General features: G+C 59.0%; 1 protein-coding gene across 2 annotated transcripts in view; it reads right to left on the minus strand.

The window, feature by feature from the left end:
• The window catches only part of PGBD5 (piggyBac transposable element derived 5), a 34281-nt gene extending 19203 nt beyond the window's left edge, over window positions 1-15078 (minus strand). For both annotated transcript variants that reach the window (XM_039850316.1, XM_039850317.1), the window contains exon 1: window positions 14766-15078. In XM_039850316.1, coding sequence (XP_039706250.1) covers window positions 14766-15075 — 310 coding nt within the window. In that variant the 5' untranslated portion in view covers window positions 15076-15078. The remainder of the gene's footprint in view (window positions 1-14765) is intronic.
• Window positions 15079-20315: the final 5237 nt, after the last annotated feature.

Consider the following 20315-nt stretch of genomic DNA (forward strand, 5'->3'; position numbering starts at 1 on the left):
ACACAGACACACACGCACACACACACACATTCACACGCACACGGGGCTGGAAATGCGAACGGCGCTTAGTGCAGAGTGGTGGCAATTTCGTGTCGTCTTCCCTCCGATTGCATGTTCTGACCTTCCCGACCGCCGGCACGGTCCTCCCTGGGCACCTGAGACGGGGGAGGCAGAGCTGGACGGACCCTCACGGCCGGGACCCGCCCGCCCAGAGGCAGCCTGGACGACCGCTCTGCCCGGCTCGCCCCGAGGTCGCAGCTCAGCCCGGCTCCCCTCCCCCACGTCCTCGCGCAGCAGGAGGGGAGGGATTTTGACGATGGTTCCATTCTTCCTGTCACGTAGAAGCTGTGAGTCTGGCTCTTTAAAATACCGCTTAAAATGCTCCCTGGGAGAGCAAGGATCACTCACCGAGCCCCGCCGGAGGAAGGAGAGTGTGTCATCGCCGAGCGTCTGTCCCGACTCGTGTCAAGGCCGAAGCGCCCGTGCGGGAGGCTGGACCCGAGCCCAGGCCGGCCACCAGCACAGCACGGGAGGCCAAGGACAGCGGGCGAGCCTCTCCCACGTGGCCCGCCAGCCGACGGGCACGGCACAGGCAGCCGTCCTAACTGTCACCTCTGCAACGAGCAAAGGTGAGCTCGGGACAGAAACACGTCTACTCCTGGGCAGTCCCCGACCAGAGCCCCGCGGCAGCCGGGGAGACGAGGGGGAGCCCGGGCTCCGGACCCACGCGGGGCCTTCGGGAGGTTGCCTTCTGGAGCTGAGCGTGGTGGGGGGCACAGGGAGCCAGCGTTTGCCCAGGCACCTCGGGGCACAGGGGCCTGTGCTCGGGATGGGACGGCACTGCGTCCTGTCACCGCGCGATGCCCGTCCTAGGGACGAGGGGACCGAGGTGAAGGGGCGCGTGGCACTCAGTGAGCGTGACGGCCCCGAGGCCCTCGCTGCGCCCCGGCCGCTGCCGTGTGACCTGGGACGAGCAGCTCCCACATCCTCGACTGGGAGGGGGGTGACAACACCGCCCGGGCTCGGGAGCTGAGTCGAGGCGCAGACGGCGGCTTCCCAGCAGCGCGCCCGGCACGCGGGGGTGTTGGGCAGATGGGAAGCGGGGGCAGGAGGGTGCACACTCGGCACCAGGACCCGGCCCGCACGCCAGAGCAGGTGGCGGCCGGGTAGCCTGTCCCCGGAGCCCCGGGCACAGAGTCCGCACGCCACCGCACCGAGGTCAGAACCTCGAACCCCTGCGTGCTCCCCGCTCCAGCCACTTCGTGCCGTCTGCTCACGTGACATGCGATCAGAACCGTCAACTCGACGGCGGAGACCGTGACCCAGCGGCGCTCAGCGGTCATTCCTGTTACCCCGACTCTTCCCACAGAGCCGCCCCCGAGGAAGCAGAAACGCTGCCGCCCACACGGCAACTGCCTGCGAGCCGCGGGCTCCCCAGCGGCTTGAGGGGACGGAGGTGCAGCTCAGGCAGGATGCCGGTGTCCGCGGGAGCCCCGCACGCCACCGCACGGACGTGACCTCAGAGCCGCTCCTGCCCCCGCCCACCCGCAGGGCTGAGCCAGACGCGCTTCGGCCGTGTTCGCGACCGGACCCCGCACGCGGACGCCGTGAGCACGCGCGGTGCTCGGTCGCCGTGCAGCACAGCCCCTGAGGGGCCATCGGCAGACTGTGCCGTTTCCGCGAGAGAACTTTCCCGCCGTTTCTAAGAGCCGACAGACAGAACGGGCGTGCGGATGACTGAGCGCCCGGCGCCCGGCCCCGGCCTTCCCGAAACCATCGGCCGAGAAGGAGCCGGGGCTGCAGCCTTTCCCCGGCTCCCAGAGGCCGCGCCGGCCCCGGGAAGGGGCCCCAGGGAGCCCCCGGGGTGTCCTGCCGGGCGCCCACCCAGTTAACGCCGTGGTTAGAAAGAGGAAAGAATGAACTGCACGGCACTGTCCAGATGTCACCCCCAAACTGAAGCCTTCCTCTTTCGAGTTTGGGGCAGCGCGCAGCCCAGCAGCCCCCTTCCCGGCTCCCCTACAGCCCTGCAGAGTGCGGGGCGGGGGGCAGTGAGCAAGTGCCAGGGCCGGGCCGGTGGGGACCCTTCCTGGCCAGCAGGAGGGATGGGGCTGCCAAAGGCATCGCGTTCACAGGCTTCTCCCCGTCTCACACCAAAACAACTTAAAAAGGAGCGCGCAGGGCACCAAAGTTTGTTCTGCCGTAAGCTCCCTCCCCCGAAACCCCTCAACCATGATTTTAGTCATTTGAACATAAACAGTTAAGAAGGACAGAATCTCAACAAAGGACACATTTAGCTGTACAGAACTGTCACCCAGGGGCTGGATCCTTCCCCTTCACTGTGGGGCGCAGTGGTCTGCAAGCCGACACCAGGGGAGGGCGAGCGGAAGCCCCAGAGCCCCTTCCTGCGAGCCGAGGGCCTTCTGCAGTGCGGGCACCGGGCACCCCTCGCGGCCTTGTGGGAGCTGGGCCGTCGGACCCCGCCCTGCCCCAAGGCGGGCTTCTCTGAGCTCCGCCCCGTCTGTGCAGTGAGGGGCTCTCTCTGCCTCCGGCACAGTCAATGCCAGACCCCCTCCCGGCCCCAGCACACGAGTGAGGGCCCCTCTTCCCCTGGCTTGTGCCCAAATCCGGTGTGGCCGGTCCTCTGGGGGCCAGCCAACAGGGGACTCCCTCCCACACAGCAGCCGCGTCACACACAGTGTCTGCGTCTGCTTCCTGCCTCCCCTCACGCACCCTAAGTCCCGACAGCCCGAGCAGAGATGAGGCGATTGCTACTTAGATTCCTGCCAGAACCTTCCGTCGGAGGGCTGGAGGCATCACTGAGAAAGGTCTACACCGGGGCATCTGCCGACTACGAGACGGGAAGAGGGGCAAACTCGGAGCACAGGAGACGAAGCCCGGAGTTGTCCTCAGCCCCTGGCCCCACTGCACACGGGGCTGTGCGGACAGCTGTGGGGAGACGGCGTCCCCGGGGGACCAGCCCAGGTGGACGCCGCGGGTGTCAGGTTGCCTGTGGCCCGCCTCCGCCTGCACCGGGCCCCTGGCCGGGATGACGATGCTGTCTGTCCCACTGGGAGGGAGCCGGCGGCTGCGGAGGCCAAAGCCCAGAGCCGCCCGAGGAGGCAGAGGCTTGGAGGGCAGGCCGCCCCCGGGCCCGCTTCTAGTTAAGGCTTCGGACGCCGCTGGACCCCAGGCAGCTCTCCCCGCTCCGAAGTCCAGTTAGGGAGCATCAGCGCTTCGCCCTCTTCCTCTTGCTCAGGAGCCCGGAGGGCACGTCTGTCCCCCTTCCTCGTCGTCCCTGGGGATCACCCTTCACGGAGTGGTATCGAGACTTCCTACCTCCGAGACCTCTGCTCCGTGGCCAGGGCACCGGTGCGTCCCTAGTGCCTGATGGGCCCTCGGCGGCTTCTGTGTTGACCAGACCCCTGCCTGGGCTCCCACCCACGGAAACCCCCCAGGAAGCTCAGATCGTCCGCCCCACGATGTGGGCCCCGTGCAGGGCAGGCGGGGGGCCCGGGCCGACGTGCCCGACCCCATGGGGCTCAGCCCGTGTCTGAAGCAGCGGGCGGTTCAGGGCTTCGGAGGCAGCGGCCCGCATGCCCTGGGCAGCGAGAGGCCAAGGCCGGGCCAGGAACACCAGGAACCCATGCGTGTGCACACGCACACCTGCACGCTCACGGGGGACCTCGGCCTGGCCCCTGCGGATGAAGCCCCTGGCATCGCCCAGCTCAGGAGCCGGCGAGGGTGGGCCGTCGGCCTGTCCGGCTACACCAGTTTGCCGATCGCTGCGCCCAGCTTTGCTGGCCTCCCCGGCCGCCTTCCGGTTCAAGTACAAGAGGCAATTTCCCTAATGGAATCTGAGGCAGGATGAAAAGTGAGATCTGCAGCTTCGGTCCCAGAGCCTAATGCAGCCTCCAGGAGTCCTAGCTTCTGACACGGCTGCTCCCAGAGGCGCCGGCCCGATCCGGCGTCCGCTGCAGGCGAGACTAGAGCTCAGGAAGAGGAGACATCGCCCAGGGACCCCGGTGGCACTGGAGGTGGCATTGTTATGAAGGTGACTCCTCAAACAGTGACCTAGACCGTGCGGCACGGGGGACTTAAGAACGTTTATCCAGTTCATTCCTGTGAACGACAATACAAAATAGTTTTCATTCCCCAGAGATGCCACTGTCATAAAAACGCTCCAGGACGAGGCGGGGTCATGAAACCTCCTCCAGGAACACGTGCGCAAAGCCAGCGGCTGTGACGTCAGACTGTGCGCTCCTGTGGGTGCGTGAGACGTGGCCACATGCGACCTGCCTTCGGGAGCACTTAGCCGCCACAAGGTGCAGCCGTGAAGCTGTGAGCTGGCTCTGGTGGCCGTGTCCCCACACTTCTGGTCGGAGGCCATCACCGCCCAGAAGCCCTTCCCAGCCCAGGGACGGCACGCTGGAGAGGCCGGCCTCCGCTCCCACGGTCCCCTTCACATCTGACGAGGCGCGTCTGGTCCCGGGGACCCCCGCACGGCCCGGCACGGTCCCAGCCGGCAAAGGCCGAGGGGCCCATGCAGCTGAGACCACGTCACCTGCAGCCCAGGTCCGGCCCCCCACCGGGCTCCCGCCTGCGTATTACACATGTGGGGGGTGTGGGGTGGCCTCCCGGTCATAGCCGGGGCTCCCGTGACAGTCGCACAGACAGGGGGCTCCACCCTCAGGACTTGGCTGCCGTGGGCTCTGCAGGCAGCCGGCCGAGACCAAGGGGTGCCCTGTGGCCTCTCCCCGTGACTGTGGGTGGCCATCTTCCCTGCACCCTCACGTCATCTTCCCTCTGCATGTGCCTGCGTCCCCACCTCTCGTGTGGGAGCGGGTGACCCCCCCACGACCTCACTGTAACTTAATCACCTCCTTAACAACCTGCCCGCAAAGTCGGCCACACCTGGGGGCACCGGGACCTCACGTAGAGTTCCGGGAGGACGGAACCAGCCCAGAGCAGAAGGGAGGGGACACAGCAGAGCGGACGCTCAGGCCGGGACGGAAGCAGCGGTCTCCCCAGCGGGACGGGCACAAGGCCGCAGGGGGCAGAGCCAGCCACAGGGACCGGGCTCCCAGGCTGGAGACCTTGAGCCTCCGTCCTCAGCGCCTCCCCGTCGGGCCGCACGGCCACGGCCAGCAGGACTCAAAACCCGGTGGGGAGCCGGCGTTGGGCCCCCAGGGCGACCATCTGGAGAGACGGGGAGGGAGGCCCTGGCCTCGGCTCCGACGCGGCGGCGAGGGCTGACCCCGAAGCGGCAGAAGCTTCTCCCCACAGTCGAGCGGCTCTTTCAGAGTCAAGTCTTGTTACCTGGCAACCCTGACAGGTTTCCGAGGCACAGGCTGTCTCAGTGCAGCTCGGCAATTACCCAGAACACACCCGAGGGGGAGCCGGGTTTAGCACGGCACAGGAGGCCAGTCCAGTTCGAATTTCAGATAAACGGCAAATGGGGTTTTCACATACGTGTGCCCCACGCGCTACTTACGCTAAAAAGTTAGTGTTTATCTGAAACCCGGGCCTGACCGGCGCCTGTGTTCTGCCCAGAAGGGCCCCAGCAGCGCCGACGGCCGCCGTGACCTGCTCAGACAGCGCACACGGTACTGGGCGCCACGGCAGAGAGAAGCGGGGGCCGGGAAGGCAGGCACAACGACCCCTGGGCCGGGACCCAGGAGAGGAGACACGTGACAGCAAGCACACCCATCCCAGCCTTGGCCAGGCTGACCGCTGCTGCCGACGTCGGCGTCAACTCTGACACCCTTGAATTGCTGGGGACCGATGTCATTTAATCACACGAATCCCCATCGTGCCCGAGCGGAACTGTCTCGGCGACATGCCCGTGACTTGTCTTTCAGATCCGTTGTTCCTGAGGGTTCAGTTTCACATACGATTAAGCGATTAAGCGTTACAGATGTAACTCAGACCGAAACAGTGTACGTACTTCCTGTTGAAACTCTGTAAGTTAGAGTATCAATGTATTATTATTAGTATTATGAGAGTTACCAACGTCAGGTGGGACAGCTGACGATTTATAAACAAAAAGCAGTAAGATCAGGAGCTTCAAACACTTGGACGGAGACACAGAACGACGGCTGTGGGCAAATTAATCAAGCTGAAGGAGAGGCTCGTTGGTCAGCAGCACAGGTGACAATCAGGGCTTGTGACAGGCATCTGGGGTGGAGGCGGTCTTATAGGACTGAGCCCTTCACCTGTGGGGCCTGACTATCCTAGGCAGACAGCATCAGAACCGAGTTGAATTCTTGGTGTCCAAGAGTCATTTGTCGGTGTTGGGGAGGGTCCCCCCAACGCATGCCGGGCCTGGGTCCAGGAGCCCTTTGCAACAGCTAATGCGAATGTTGAGTCTGCTGTCCACGTAGCTTCAGAGAGAAAACTTACCCTTTTAGAACTGACCATTATAAAATTTAAGTAATGACACAAGGCAAAAATAGTTTCGGTTTATCATAATTACAGTCTTTGTAGAATTATTTCATGTATTAGCTTTCTTGATACTAAATGAAATGGTCTTTAAGAACTTAATGGAATTTTATAGTCACTTGATTTCATTCAGGCTAGGAGTATTTTGAGAAAGTCCCATCTGGGAAGTCATCTAGTGAAGACGAGTTAAAATCGGAAGGTCAACTCGGCTACCCTAAAATTTCAGGAACAGAAGAAAATGCCACCATCACATCCGACAGCATCCACGATAAATCCCTTTCCATCCAGACCTGCAAAATCATATACAGAGTATGGGGGAAAGAGGGTGTTAAGAAAAATGTCCTTTTGGTGAATCAAGCTTGGGAACCACGCGCCTGCGAGAATGCCTTGAAGTGGGCAGTTCCTTGCAGCTTTAAGTCTATGGAAGCTAACGCTGCACTCGAAATGCGTGTCGAAGTGACTGCTGTGGACTCGTCACCACTCCCGGCAGAGTCGCCCATGAACTCGGTTACAGAGGTCCTCCTGGAGAGTGTCTCTGCCCTTCCCCCCGAAAACGTGCCTCTTCCCTACCTCGCCCAGCAGACATTCGGGTGTGCACACGACCAGAGCGCTTTGCGGCTGACGATGGCTGGAGCGGGGACTCGCCTCCACGTTCCCGCCTTTCTGGCGAGCCCGGGGGATGCTGGGTAAGCACGGCCACGTGCCACAGGCACACGACCCTGACACACGTGTCATCTCCTCAGGGGATACGCCGAGATCCATGTCCACGTGTCAGCATCGGAGGTGTAGACAGAAATTGAGAAGTGACTTTGTCGTCTTGAAAGAAAGGCATACTGATCCATCGCCACGTTCCGAGTTTCTCGACTCATCGCAGGACGTAGCAACTGCATGCGGACACGTTCCAAGTCAAGACCACGAGCGAGGGCAACACCTGGAGCTTACCCCGGAAAACACTCAGAAGCACCTTGATACACAAACCGAGGGTTGGCTCACGGGATCGTGTCCGTGAAGTTGCACCGCGCCACGGACAGACCAAATCCTCAAGTCCAGGAAGAAGAAGCTAAGTCTTTGCCTTCAGGAGCTACTACGAGGGAGGGAGGTAGAGAGGCCACTGGCGGGAGCCCCAGGCTCGCAGGTGAACGCCCCGCCCCTCCCCAGCCCCCTCGGGACGCGAACCCCTCTGCGTTGCACAAGCGCGCAGTGGGGTGACTCCAGGAGCACTAAGCCACTCGCAGCACGAGAAGTTATTACTCCTGTACTATACTGTCAACCTCGTAAATTCTGACGCCTGAAATTTTTAATAAAATTTAAATGCTTTTCAAGAAACCTCAAAACTTCACACTGTATCTTTATCTAGGAGTTCCTTGTACGATTGAGTCTTGCCTTAGACAAACATTTAGCCATTTAGACAAAATGTGTGTATTTGGGGTGTGTGTGTGTGTGTGTGTGCGCGCGCGCGCTCACTTCTGTGTGAAATAAAAGGATAGTAACAGACCTCTAAAACCGTGATAAAACTTAAATAAGGACTCTTGATACAGAAGGTCTTGTTCTGGAGAAAATAGTCTAGTTGGAGAAATAGTATTTTTGTTTGCAAAGGACAGCAGTGAAGTATATGTTTAGTTTTTGAGAGAAGGAAGGAGAAAGAGACAAAAATATTATTAAAATGGAAAATAAGTGATGGCCAATTAATTTTGACAAGTGTGCCGAAACAATTTAATGGGGAAAGAAGCACGTGTTCAACAAATGGCGCGAAAACTGGAGGTCCACGTGCAAGAGGATGGAACTGGAACCCCACCTCGCACATATACAAAAAATCACTCAAAGCGGATCGAAGACATAAACGTAAGAGCTAAAATAATAAAGTTCTTAGAAAAAAAACATACGGGTAACCGTTAGTGATCTTCAGCTTGTCATGGTTACTTAGCTGTGACCCCAAAAGCACAAGCAGCCAAAGGGAAAAACAGGTACACGCGACTCTATCCAAGTGTAAAATTTCTGTGCTTCCAAGGACACCCCAAGAAAGTGAAGGCAGCCCATTCAATGGAAGGGAATATTTGCAAGTCATACATCTGGTGACAGATATCCAAACTGTCCAAGGTACTCTTACGATTCAATAATGAAAAGATAACCCAGTTTAAAAACAGGCCAAGGACCCAAAGACACGTGTCTTCAAAATACAAATATCCAAGTGGCCAAAAAAACACACGAAAAGATATTCCGCATCACCGATCATCAGGGAAATGCATATTGAAACCACAGTGAGATATCATCTCCCACCCACCAGGATGCCGTCTATCAGAAAAGCAGTAAACGAGTGTTGGTGAGGATGTGGGGGAATCGGAACACTTGGACGTGGCCGGTGGGAATGCAAAAACGGTACAGACGCTTTAGAAAGCAGGTTAGCAATTCCTCAAAATGCAGAACAGAGTTGCCACACGACCCAGCAATTCCGCTCCTCGGTATGTGCCCAAGAAAAATGAAAACGATGTCCGCACGAAAACAGCAAAAATGTGAAGGCTTTGGCTTTATTAATAACGGCAAAAAAAGTGAAAACAACTCAAATGTTCATCCACTGATGACCAAATAAACAAAATGTGGGCTATCGATTCAATGGGATATTATTCAGCCTTAAGAAGGAATGAGATTCTGACATATGCAACCACACGGATGAGCCTTAACAACATTATGCTGACTGGAAGAAGCCGGTCACAAAAGACCACATGTTATATGATTGCGTTTATGTGAAATGTCTAGAACAGGCAAATCTATGGAGACAGAAATTAGATTAGTGGTTGCCCAGGGCCGGGCCGATGGCTAGCGCTTTCTTTGGGGGATGATAAAAATCCTCTGCAACGGACTTTGCCGACGAGTATACGAAAAGCCACTCGACTGTACACATCAAGTGGGTGACTTGTATGGCATGTGAATCATACCTCACTGATGCCGATGCTCCCCAAATGGAAAGAACTCCCAGATTTATCAAGTAGAAAAAGAATGGACCGCTGGATCGAAACATCAAAAACGGGGAAAAGAGCAAGAAAAACGGTGAAGAAAGATGGAAGGAACAAAATCGTGTCCGTGTGTCATCATCTTAAATGTGTACAGACCGCTCCAACTAACTCAGAGAGTCTAACAGATTGTGTTCAAAATATACGCCCATCTACACACTCCTCAAGGAAGGTACTTAAAATGGCAAAGGAGGTTGAAAAGAATGGCCCAGACAAGAAGATGCCAGGCGGATGCTCAGGAGAAAGCGGGAAAGACAAAATTAGTAGCAGACCAGCTGGATTTAAGGGTAAAGGTACAAGCAGGATGAAAAGGGGCGTTAGTAAAGGCCCGGTTTGGGGGGCGACGTAAGAGGTGTGAATGTACATGCACCAAACGACACGGCAGCTAAGGGCGCTTAAAAACGCAAGAGCGTGGTAAAATTTAGCTCTTAAATGGGAACGTCTAGTATGGAGAACAAAATGTGGGCACACAACAGACAGACATCCTTACTTTCCCAAGATAAAAAAAAAACATGGTTTTTTTCTTACACCTGTGTTTGTCACATTTGTAAAGATTAAATGCCTATTTGGCACAAGAGAAAAACCTTTCTAACCTTTCAAATTAAAGATCGAAAGAACAGTTCTTTGATCACAATCCAATAAAAATTAGAGTTGAATAATCATAATCAAAAAAAGCTTAACTACTTAGAAATTAAGAAATAGACTTAACGAAGAAGAAATCGAAATGGGGATTTAAGGACATCTTGAAAGCAATGGAAAGGAGACTGGCTCATGCCAAAATGTATAAATATGCCAGAAGTTATACTCTGGGGAGACTTCAGGGCCAACTCTCCTCAAGAACTCGTGTGCCTTGATCACAGCCGCCACCTGAGACTCGCTTCGTCTGTGTCTCTCGGGCCGGACCTCAGGGGACACCTTATCCGTTTCCTCCCAGCAGGATTCAAACCCTCCGGCAGCATGTACTAGAGCAGCGGGGCAGGCACCTGTCTGCACCCGGGTGCTGTCACACACGTGGGGCTGTGCGCCGTGGCACACGCGCTGTGCGTGTGTCACACCGCAGCGGGCTCCGTCAGACCGAACACCCCGTAGGAGCCACCCCACCACTGTGGGTCACACGCTCGTCTGCACCTCGCGAGCAGGGTTTCTGGGGACGCCGGGGACACCGCCGACGGGAGCTCGAGGGGTGTGTTTCCGAAGGCTGTTTCATGACAGGTGCCGACACCCTGAAATGGGCGAAGCCCCTAATTCAGTCCCGTTTCCATCAGTTTATGCTAAGGACTCTCTTAAGGATCATACAAACTTAAGCTTCAAGAGTATTTTCAATGGCAAAACGAATAGATGCATCAATTAAAAAGGGGAGGAGCTATGCACTCAACGCCCACCCGAAGAGAACCGGACACTATGACGGATTCACTAAAATGACATCTTAAAGTTTAAGTGGGACTGTTCACAATATCTTAATTAGAATTAAAAAGCAGGCCACCCCACGACACGCAACCTCAGACGGGTAAAGGACGCACTCGACACCTTAACTGGGTAAAGGGACATTATGGGATTTCTTACAATTACATAATCTTTCTTTTTTCTCCTAAAACGAACATATATTACTTGTTAATAAGAAAAACCATATACAATCACCGTCCTGAAAAATCAAGGTGAGTGCAGACTTTAACACCGAGGGGAGACCTCCCAGGACCCCGGTGGCCATGCACCGCCAAGCCCCCAGCACGGCGGCTGGGCGGGGCGGCAGGGACCAAACACGCGGCTGGACGGAATCGGTCCCGGCTGTGGGCGGTCGCACGAACCCACACGTGCCTGAAGCCACGCGACTGTAGGCGCCCCCAGAAGCGAAAAGCGATCCCACGTACACATACGAAAATAAATGTTTTTGACTGAGAAGAAGTTCCAGGTGCTGTAAAAAGCAGGGCACTGCCTTTCCTCAAGGATCGAGGCTGACCGGTTAGATGGCGGTCACCCCACCACCCAGGGGCCGCCGAGATTTAAGACCCGCAGCTCCCAGAGCCACAGCGCCGGGCACAGAGCTAAAGGTGGGAGCAGCTCCCTAGGCAGGATGGCACAGACGGGGCCGGGGGCGGCGCACGGCTCCCATCGCCGCAGAGGGGCTCGGGACCCTGGCCGGAGGATGTTGACTGTTCTCTGCTTACTCGTCGGTCAAAAAGGCTTTACACCAAACGAAGCAACGAGAACTCTAAAGATGAAACATGTAACAACGTTGCTTTTCAAAGCCTCCTGTTCCTCCCCGGCTTATCAAGGTCAGACTCCCCCGCCCCCCGAGCGTCTGACATGGAACATGCGGAGCCCTGGGAAGTCCAGCCTCCAACGGGAAGCGCAGAGCTCAGGCCCAGCCAGCCCCACAAAGGATGGAAGCACGAGCAGAACAGACGGCAGCCCCGAGCATCTGCCCGTCTGCCTGCTCCCTGCCTCCTCGGAGGAAGCAAATCACAAGACCGCCAGGAAAAACGAAGGGCGGACGCCCACAGAGCAGCCGGCCCGGATCCCACGCAGGCTCCGAAAAGCGAGCTCGCGCCGCCTCGGTCATCGGCACAGCGGGCACGCGAGGCCGGCAGCTGCAGGGCTCCGGCGGGGCTCGTGGCCGGGAGAGGGTCTGGGTCCCCAGTAAGCGCCTTCGGCTCCCAGGCGACCCAGTCTGCACAGGGTCACGAGGCTGTGGCCAGCCCTGTGAGCAGCTTAGCATGTCAACCATCCCTGGGGCAGCCACATCTCGAGGCACAGCCAGACCCAGGGGAGGATCGAGGGGAGAGAAGGGTGGGGGGCCGTCCTCTGCCCCCTAAGGGCCGGCTGCACGCCCAGAGCCGGGCCCAGGAGGCTAAACACACGGAACCCGCCGGAGGGGAGGGCAGGGGAGAGAACGGTCCGAGCAGGGAGGAGTCCGGAGCTGGACCTCGCGGATGCGTCCCTCCCCCTCCCCTGCCCCCTCGGCTGGGCACCGAGTGTCCCCCACTCCAGCCACCTTCGGAATGCAGGTCAGAGGTACCACGGCGCCCAGCGTCCACACCCCGTCCACACGGGGTCACTCTCCCGGGCCATCCGAGCGTGCCCGGACAGCGGTTCGCCTCTGCCCAGACCAGCAGAGCAACAGTCGCACGCAGGACACGGTGACACAGCCACGCAGGAGGCCTGCTCCACAGCCGAGAACCTGTGCTCTCCGCGTCTGCCCGCAGCGGCCATTTCTGTCACGGGTTTTCTACTCAGAGGGCTGAGTACAGATCGAAACGCCGCCCTCTTGCTGGCCTGCCCACCCCGCCTGGTGAGATCTGTTCATAAACTGGGGGACGGAGATGGAGGAGAGACCCCAGCTGCCTTCCTTACAAGCGGGGCTCACGCTCCTGGCCGGGGTCGTGGACACTGTGCTCCACTAAACCCACTGGCTGGGCCTCTGTGCCCCTGGAGCGGCCCGGGCCCCCTTAGCAAACACAGGCACCCCATCTCTGCCCACGCCACCGGCTCAAGGGCTTCCCCGGGTGGCAACGTATTTCTGCATCCATATTCAGCCCCATAAATCGTACTGCATTGTTTCAAGGAATCTGAATTTATGCTTACTCAGCCATCAGCGCACTGCTCCACCTCCGCCCCGAATCTCCCTTAGGGAGGGGCGCTCAAGGAGGGAAGGAAATTCTTAACTAGAGCTGGGTTTTAAAAGGCGGCTCCCACACAGAACGGGAAAACAAAACGGTATAAATACCATCGCATAACCACGAGTGTCTTTGGTCCAAGCACTGGACCGTGATTCTCAGGCCCAGCCGCGAGCTCGGTGGACGTCCGAGGGAGGCAGAATTAGAAGCCAACACTAAGTGACGTGTGCCACCAGGTGACATATCAGACCGCTCTTCGTGACCACAGTGGCTGCTGGAGAATTTCTCCCATTTATAGGTTGCTAAGAAGTACGACATTGCTGGAACATTCCATGTGTTCATCCTCTGGCACCAGCATGCCCACGAATCTCGTTCGCAGCTGGGCTGAACCCAACCCAGTGCTGCTCTGTCCCCCGAGACACGGAGGCCTGCCGGGTGCTCCCAGGCGGACACCTGAAATGTTCCAAGATCAAACACCGGATCACAGACACTCCGCCCGCAAAGTCTGCCAGGCCAGGCCTCTGGGCAGCTGCCATTCTTAAAGAGTCATCATGGAAAACAGCTGCCCAGGGCCGAAGGCTGAAGGCCTAATGACGTTCTAGAAAATGTGGGAGGGATAAGGCAGATACAGAGCGATGTGGCTTTGAAAATTTCAGAACCCAAATGAGCACACGCTTTTAAATCTAGCCAGCCGGAGCCCTGCCCAGCTGGGTAGGCAGGCGGAAGCCTAGCTGTGGCTCTGTGCATCGCACACCCGCCCATGCCAGGTGTGGTGACCACTCCCTGTGGAGGTTCCCCGCGCCTACCAGCCCAGGCAGGCTGCAGCATGAGGTCCAGACCCAAGCCGTGGGACCTGCCGGGGCCCTCAGCCTGCCTCCTGCGTGCTGCCGACTCCTGTCTAGTGGACAGACAGGGAGGGCCGCAGGAGAGGCCACCCCGGCCCTCGGCAGCTCCGGCTCTGTGTGCATCCACCCTGAAAAGGTGTGTGGAAGCACGTTGGACCCGAAGGCCAAGGGCGAGGCCGGTGGAAAGGGCTGGAGTCCACCTCCAGAGAGGGTGGTGGCCGCTGTGCTGCTGCAGGGTAAGTAGTGGCACCTTAAGCCCCAAGTCCTGCCAAAGCCGGGCAGCAGGCCCTCGGGCTGCCAGCACTCCCCCACCCCCTGCAGGTCCCGGCGCTGGGCTGTGGCCCTGCCTGTCAGCGGAGCCCGGGCCTTCTACTCTGAAGCACACACCTCCACCTGCCCACCTGGGCCCTTCACGTCTTCCCGCTCTGGACAAGAGGTGGGAGGGGCAGGGACAGCGCAGGTCCCCGGAGAACCCTGAAGCCCCGTGCCCACCCGCGGGCGACTCCCTCAGCTCGCCCCGGCCTCGGCCCAACTGCCGCCGGCCCCAGCCCCGGCACCCGGGGAAGGCTGGCTCCAGGCCATCATCACCTAAGGACACCTGCCCCCACCCCCAGCCGTGTCAGGTTTTCAGAATCCTCTCAAAGGGGCAAGCCCGCAGGTGTGACAGGCTTCCCCCGCGGGGCGCGGGGCCCCTCCCTGCCCCTCGCTGCGGGCGAGGAGCTGGCCGCCCGCCGCGCTCCAGGCAGTCGCGGCCCCCGCAGGCGGCCGGGTTCACGCGCGCGCTGCAAACCCCGCTCCCGCAGCCTCCAACGCACGGCCGCCACCGCCCACGGAGCCCCTGGGGCCGCCCCGCGCCTTACCGCCCGTGTCCTCGAAGCGCGGGGGCGGGCGGTCCCGCAGCGCGGCGCTCCAGCCCGCGCCCGCCTCGTCCTCGTCCGGCTCGCGCGCCGCGGCGGCCGGCGGGGTCCCGGGGCGCTCGTGCTCGTCGTCCGAGGGGTCGTCGGAGGAGGAGCGCGAGGCGGCCGACGCGCTGTAGAAGGGGTTGCCGCCGCTGTCGGGCCCCGACTCGCCGAACACGTCGTCGGAGATGCGCAGGCTCTCGTAGCGCGCGCGGGCCGCCTCCAGCAGCGCCGGCGCCCGCCTGCGCGCGCCCCCGCCGCCCTCGGCCATGGCCCCGGCCGCCGCCCGCGCGCCCGCGCCCCACAGCGCGTCCCAGCCGCACGCGCCGGGCCGGCCCGCCGCCCCCCAGCAGCGCAGCCCGCAGCACAGCGCGCGCCGCCCCGCGCCCGGCCGGCCCGCCGTGGTGGCCGCCTCGGGCCCCGCGCCCGGAGGGGGGTGCCCCTCGGAGCTCGGGCGCTGCCGGCTGCGGGCCGCGGCGGGACGCAGGGCTTCGACCGGGACCCGGCGCCGCCGCTCCTGCCGCCGCCGCGTCTCCCCGCGCCCTCCCCGCAGCGCCCGGCGCTCGCCCGCCGACCTTCCCGGGCGCGAGCCGCCGGGAGTGGGCCCGCCCCCTCGCACCCCCGGCCCTGCGGCCAATGGGGATCCGGGCCGGGCGCGGGGGGCGGGCCCCGCGCCCGGACGCCCCACCCTCCTCGCCGGGCGGGGCGCGCGGGGCGGGGCGCGCGGGGCGGGCGGCGGGGCCCGGGAGGGGCGGGCGGCCGCGGGGCCGGCCAGTCCCCCCCGCGCGCGGGGCGCGCCGCCCGGGGACGCCACCCGCCGGCCCGATGCTCCCCGCAGGGCGGGCGTGCGTGCGGGGGGCGCCGCGGGGCGCCGCGGGCCCTTCCTGCCTCCCGGGCCCGCTGACCCGCGTCCAGGCGGCGCCTCCGCCCGCGCCCGGCGCCGGGAGCTGTCCTCGCCGGTGGTTCTGAACCAGGCGCCGCGGGACCGCTCCAGGAGGCGGGGCCGCGCGCTCCCGCAAACGCCAGGCTCGTCTGGCCTCCGCGGACCTCGCTCCAGTTAGGGCCCGGCCTCGCCAGTCCAGTTCTGGGGTCAGATGCTAACTGGGTCTCGCTTCGGGACCCCTGTGATCCGAGGGTGCCACATCTGGAGTTAGTGCTCACTCATTCCTCATCGTCTTTGACATTCGATATTTTTTAAACTCAAAATATTCATTACTTCCAAAATGCGGATTACCCTAGCACCGCTATGTCAGCGGCTCCTTCGCGCATGCATTTGACACACTGCTCTCCTGAAACACAGCCCCGTGGCCAGCCTTCCGTGCTCTGATAAACAATAGAACAGAAAGGCTCCCCCCACCTCCCCTGGTCAGGAGCGTGTGGCCGTCACCCTGTTGACGTCCATACCTAAGATCAGCCTGTCTTGTCTTTGGCTCCCCCCTCCCTCTCACAAATACCGCAATAAGTCACACTGACAGTAATTGGGCCATAAAGTCGCTTTCACTCTGAAATAAAATAAATCCATGCAGATATGAAGGGCTTACAAATCCCACTGGGCATTAGATAAATAATTACTCAAAACGGCAAGGCAGGTTGCTATTTCTAGGCGTGCATAAAGGGTAAAGACGTTGGGGCCACCGCCTGAGGTCACTTCTGTCGTCCAGCAGGCGGCGTCTGCTCTCTGCCTCTCCTCCCCAGCCCCTGCCTCCCCTTCTCCCCAAACCAGCGCCATCGTACAGGCATGAACTCGTGACGGTCACTGAAAGACAACATATAAAAAGCAAGGATTCACATAACATCGCTTGCTATGTGGATTGGATGAGAAATGAGAAGTTGTTTGCAAAACATTTCCATTCCCTTGGAAGAATTATCCCCCTGGAGCGGGGTGGGGGTAAAAAACGAGTTTCCACCATATCTATATACTGTGCTTCCCAGCCAAAGAATTTGAAGAGGGTACGTACAAGTCATCAGAATCACTACAGAGGTCACGGTAAAGCATAGATTGAAGGTACAGGGAGCAAAACAAGACTCCATAGTTTACATACAAATTCTGCAGTTAGGAGTTGTGTAGACTCTTGTAAGATTTCGTGTTATCTATTAAAAATAACCGAGTGGGACCCAGAGAGGAAGAATCTGTAGGAAAAAATTCCTCCTTCTCTTCTCCGAGTAACCAATCGAAAAGTCCACAGCTAAGGCGAGTGTGTATTTTAAAAACAATGAAATGCTTCGCTTCCCATAGGAAGCACAGATCGATGACAGTTACAAGGATGGACACAGTCTCTCCCATTGTCCCTAATGTGCGCTCACACGGCGCCAATCCCAAGGGAACACGTGGCCTTTGTGCTGCCCGGACTCACACGTGCTTGCAGCTCATACCGCATGCAGCATTGGGAAGAGGATTATAGGGTCGCGAAAGAAACAGACTGGAAAAACAAGTTGTTACCCCAGAGCTTGTCAAAAACGAGAGGACTATTTCAGTGCAGAATCAGGGGCTTGGCGTGTCATTTTGTTTAAGCAGCGTTGCCAACCAAGAAAAGTAAAAATAGTCCAGCCAAAAATATTCCCGCAGACAGGTGGCTGCTTTTCATGGTGGAGGGAGGAGGGGGAAGGAAAGGGAACAATTGAAAAACAAAACCAGGAACCTCCCATCTGCCTCCTACCTGAAGCTACATCCCCATCCACATCTCCGGCTTTTATAAGTAACGTTATCTGTGAGGATAATTATAGAACCAGCATCACACTGACATCTTTTCATCAGGAGTCATCTGAAAACATCTTCCGCATAATATCACTTTGTAATACAATTAAATAATTTTAGATGAATATCGAGCTTTGGTTTATAGGCTTCCCCACGAGCTCCGGGTAGTAAAAGCAAGTCACTTGCATAGTAGATTCCTTAGGTTTCAGAAAGCGGGGGTTCGTGCTTTCACGTACCTGGGGTTACGCGCCACGTTTCACTGTGGCTGGGCCCTTGCCTTCACGCGACAGTGTCCCGCTGTTTTATGCACGCCCAAGAAATAAAAATGTTACCATTTAAACTGTGATACGTGTTTTCTTTTCAGGAATCATTTTCATTCGAATTGCTTGAAAAAGCTCTTTGATAATTAGGCTGATTTTTAAATCACGTGTCGCTCTAACGCATACATAAAAATAAAAATGTAAGTTAAGATAATCGGTTAATATCGTCCTAAAACTTTACATTCGGAAGCTCACTCTGCTTATGTACTTTCTAACTGCAGCTTTCAATGCCCAAGGTTTTCTGCTTCATGCTCCTCTGAGCCACCCGGGCCTGCGTCATGCACGCCGCTTACGGACGTGCCCAGGGACCACCCAGGTCGCTGCCCCTCCATTGCGCAGGGCTTGATGTGGCTGGGTTTTGTTCCTTTGTTTGTTTTTACCTCATCCAAGGTTTTTATGCAATCACCAGATTCATTTTCCTCCTTCGTATGGTCTTCAAAGGCCTGGGGCCTGGAGCACTGAGGGGTAGAGATGGCCAGGCACCCACAGGAATGGTCACCGAGCTGGCCCGGGCTCAGGCGATGGTGACTTCGTGGGGACTTCCACCTGCTCAGAATGAACTACGAGACAATTCCCGGCATCGAGAAGGGAACCGTGGGGGATAAAAAGCAGGCCAGGGGCATCTTAGGGTCGATAAAAGATGGCATACTTCTTCTTGTCGGCTCTTTTTCAATTTTTGATTTTGCAAATGGTCAGGCTGAACAAAGCTGGACGGAAGATGGGTGGCGCAGATGGGCCTGGCCAGCCCCGCCCGCGCAGGCCAGGTCAGGCTGCAGAAGCCCGTGCTGCTGGGTCACTGCGGGCGGAGGGGGCAGAGGGGGTCGGGGCAGCTGCCGCTTCTCCCCACATCGCCTCCATCACCCCAAAGAGGGGGGTCAGAGCCAGGAAGAAGCTCCTGGAACCGAGAGGGGGAGGGGGGGAAGGAGGAGCCACAGCTGCCGAATCACGGCCTTCGTGTGGGGGAGGAGGTCGGAGGCAAATGTGCAGGGCAACATGTGACCTTTGGGGTCATGTCCGACAAAGGGGCCTAAGGGTCCACCTTGCTCGAAATGATTTTATGGGATGAATTTCTCTCTGAGCCAACCCAGCGAGGCAGGAGGACGAAGCAGCGCAATGCTACGGAAACTCTTGGGGGAAAATCCTTTCCGATGGGACCGAGATGCTCCGACATTGCCATTGATGGGTCGGTTGATGTGTGCGTTCATTCATTCATTCATTCATTCATCCTCCAATTCAACAGATATATACTGACCACCTACTAGGCGCCAAGAGACAAAACCAGCGCCCTGTTTTTACAGCACTTACATTCGAGTGCAGAGGAGAAGAGACAAAAACATCAGGAGGAATGAGATGTGTCGGTTACTGACGGCGCGGGGAGCGGAGGGTCCGAGCCGGTGGCGCTGCGGGCGGCAGCCGAGGCCGCGGTGGCAGCGGCGGGTGGCGGCGGGGGGTGTTTGTGTGTGCGGTCGGGGAAGGTCCTCTGCTGAGGCGACACTGGGGCAGATCGCAGATCACGGAAGGGATAGGGGGCAGCCAGCCCGGTGCATTCAGGAAGACGAGGGTGAAGCCCCGTGGCAGGCGCGCTGGCCGCCCTCGTCCTCCAGGAACTACCCGGGAGGCCGGTGTCGCGGGGGATCGAGCGGAGCGAGGTCGTAGGAGATGAGACCGCAGAGGACACCGGCTGTTCCATCTTGTGAGACCGATTTCATTTGGAGTGACGTGCAGAGCCCCTGGAGAGCTGAAGCCGAGAAGCGGCAAGGTCTGACTTGCACTTTAAATGGCTCGCTTGGCGGCTGAGTGGAAAGCAAACTGGGCAGAGCAAAGATGGAGTCGGGAAGACGAGTTAGGACGCTGCCCGGATGGTCCAGGCTGGACCAGAGCAGGCTGGGCCAGGGCGGCAGCGATGGAGCCAACGAGAACGAGTCGGACTCAGAGCACGTTCGGAGGGTGGAACCCATAGCCCTTCCCGGAGAGCCGAAGCTGCCAGGCGAGACCAAGGGACGCATCGATCATGACGCCGAGGGCTTGGCCTGGGCACCGTACGGGCAGCGGGATTGGATGCGAGACAGAGCTGGGCAAACACCTCGGAATGGACCGGAAAGCGGGACTGAGGGCCAGGTCCGGCCTGGAGGGGTTCTGTGGGAGCCTCAGCGGGTAGAGGGTGACCGTGGACGGGATCGCCCCGGGACGGAGTGCAGACGGGGGCGTCCGAGGGCGAGTCCTGGGGAGCACGCGCGTTTAGAGATCAGGGCACCGGGAAGAAACCGCGAGGAGGCCGAGAAGGTTGCAGAACTGAGACGAAGCGGAGTCTCGGAGGCCGAGAAGCCCTCCCGGGAGGGAGCACCGAATGCGGCCGAGAGACAGAAAGACGAGGCCTGAGAATCGTGACTGCACTTGGCCCGGTGACTGGAGTGCATTTCAGTGAACGAGAGAAGAAACGTACAGACCAATTCTAAGGAGTTTTGTTTGTTTGTTGTTTGTCGCAAAGGAAGATGA

The sequence above is a fragment of the Pteropus medius genome, unplaced genomic scaffold (genome assembly GCF_902729225.1).
Source record: "Pteropus medius unplaced genomic scaffold, Ma_sr-lr_union100, whole genome shotgun sequence".
NCBI classification, from domain to species: domain Eukaryota; kingdom Metazoa; phylum Chordata; class Mammalia; order Chiroptera; family Pteropodidae; genus Pteropus; species Pteropus medius.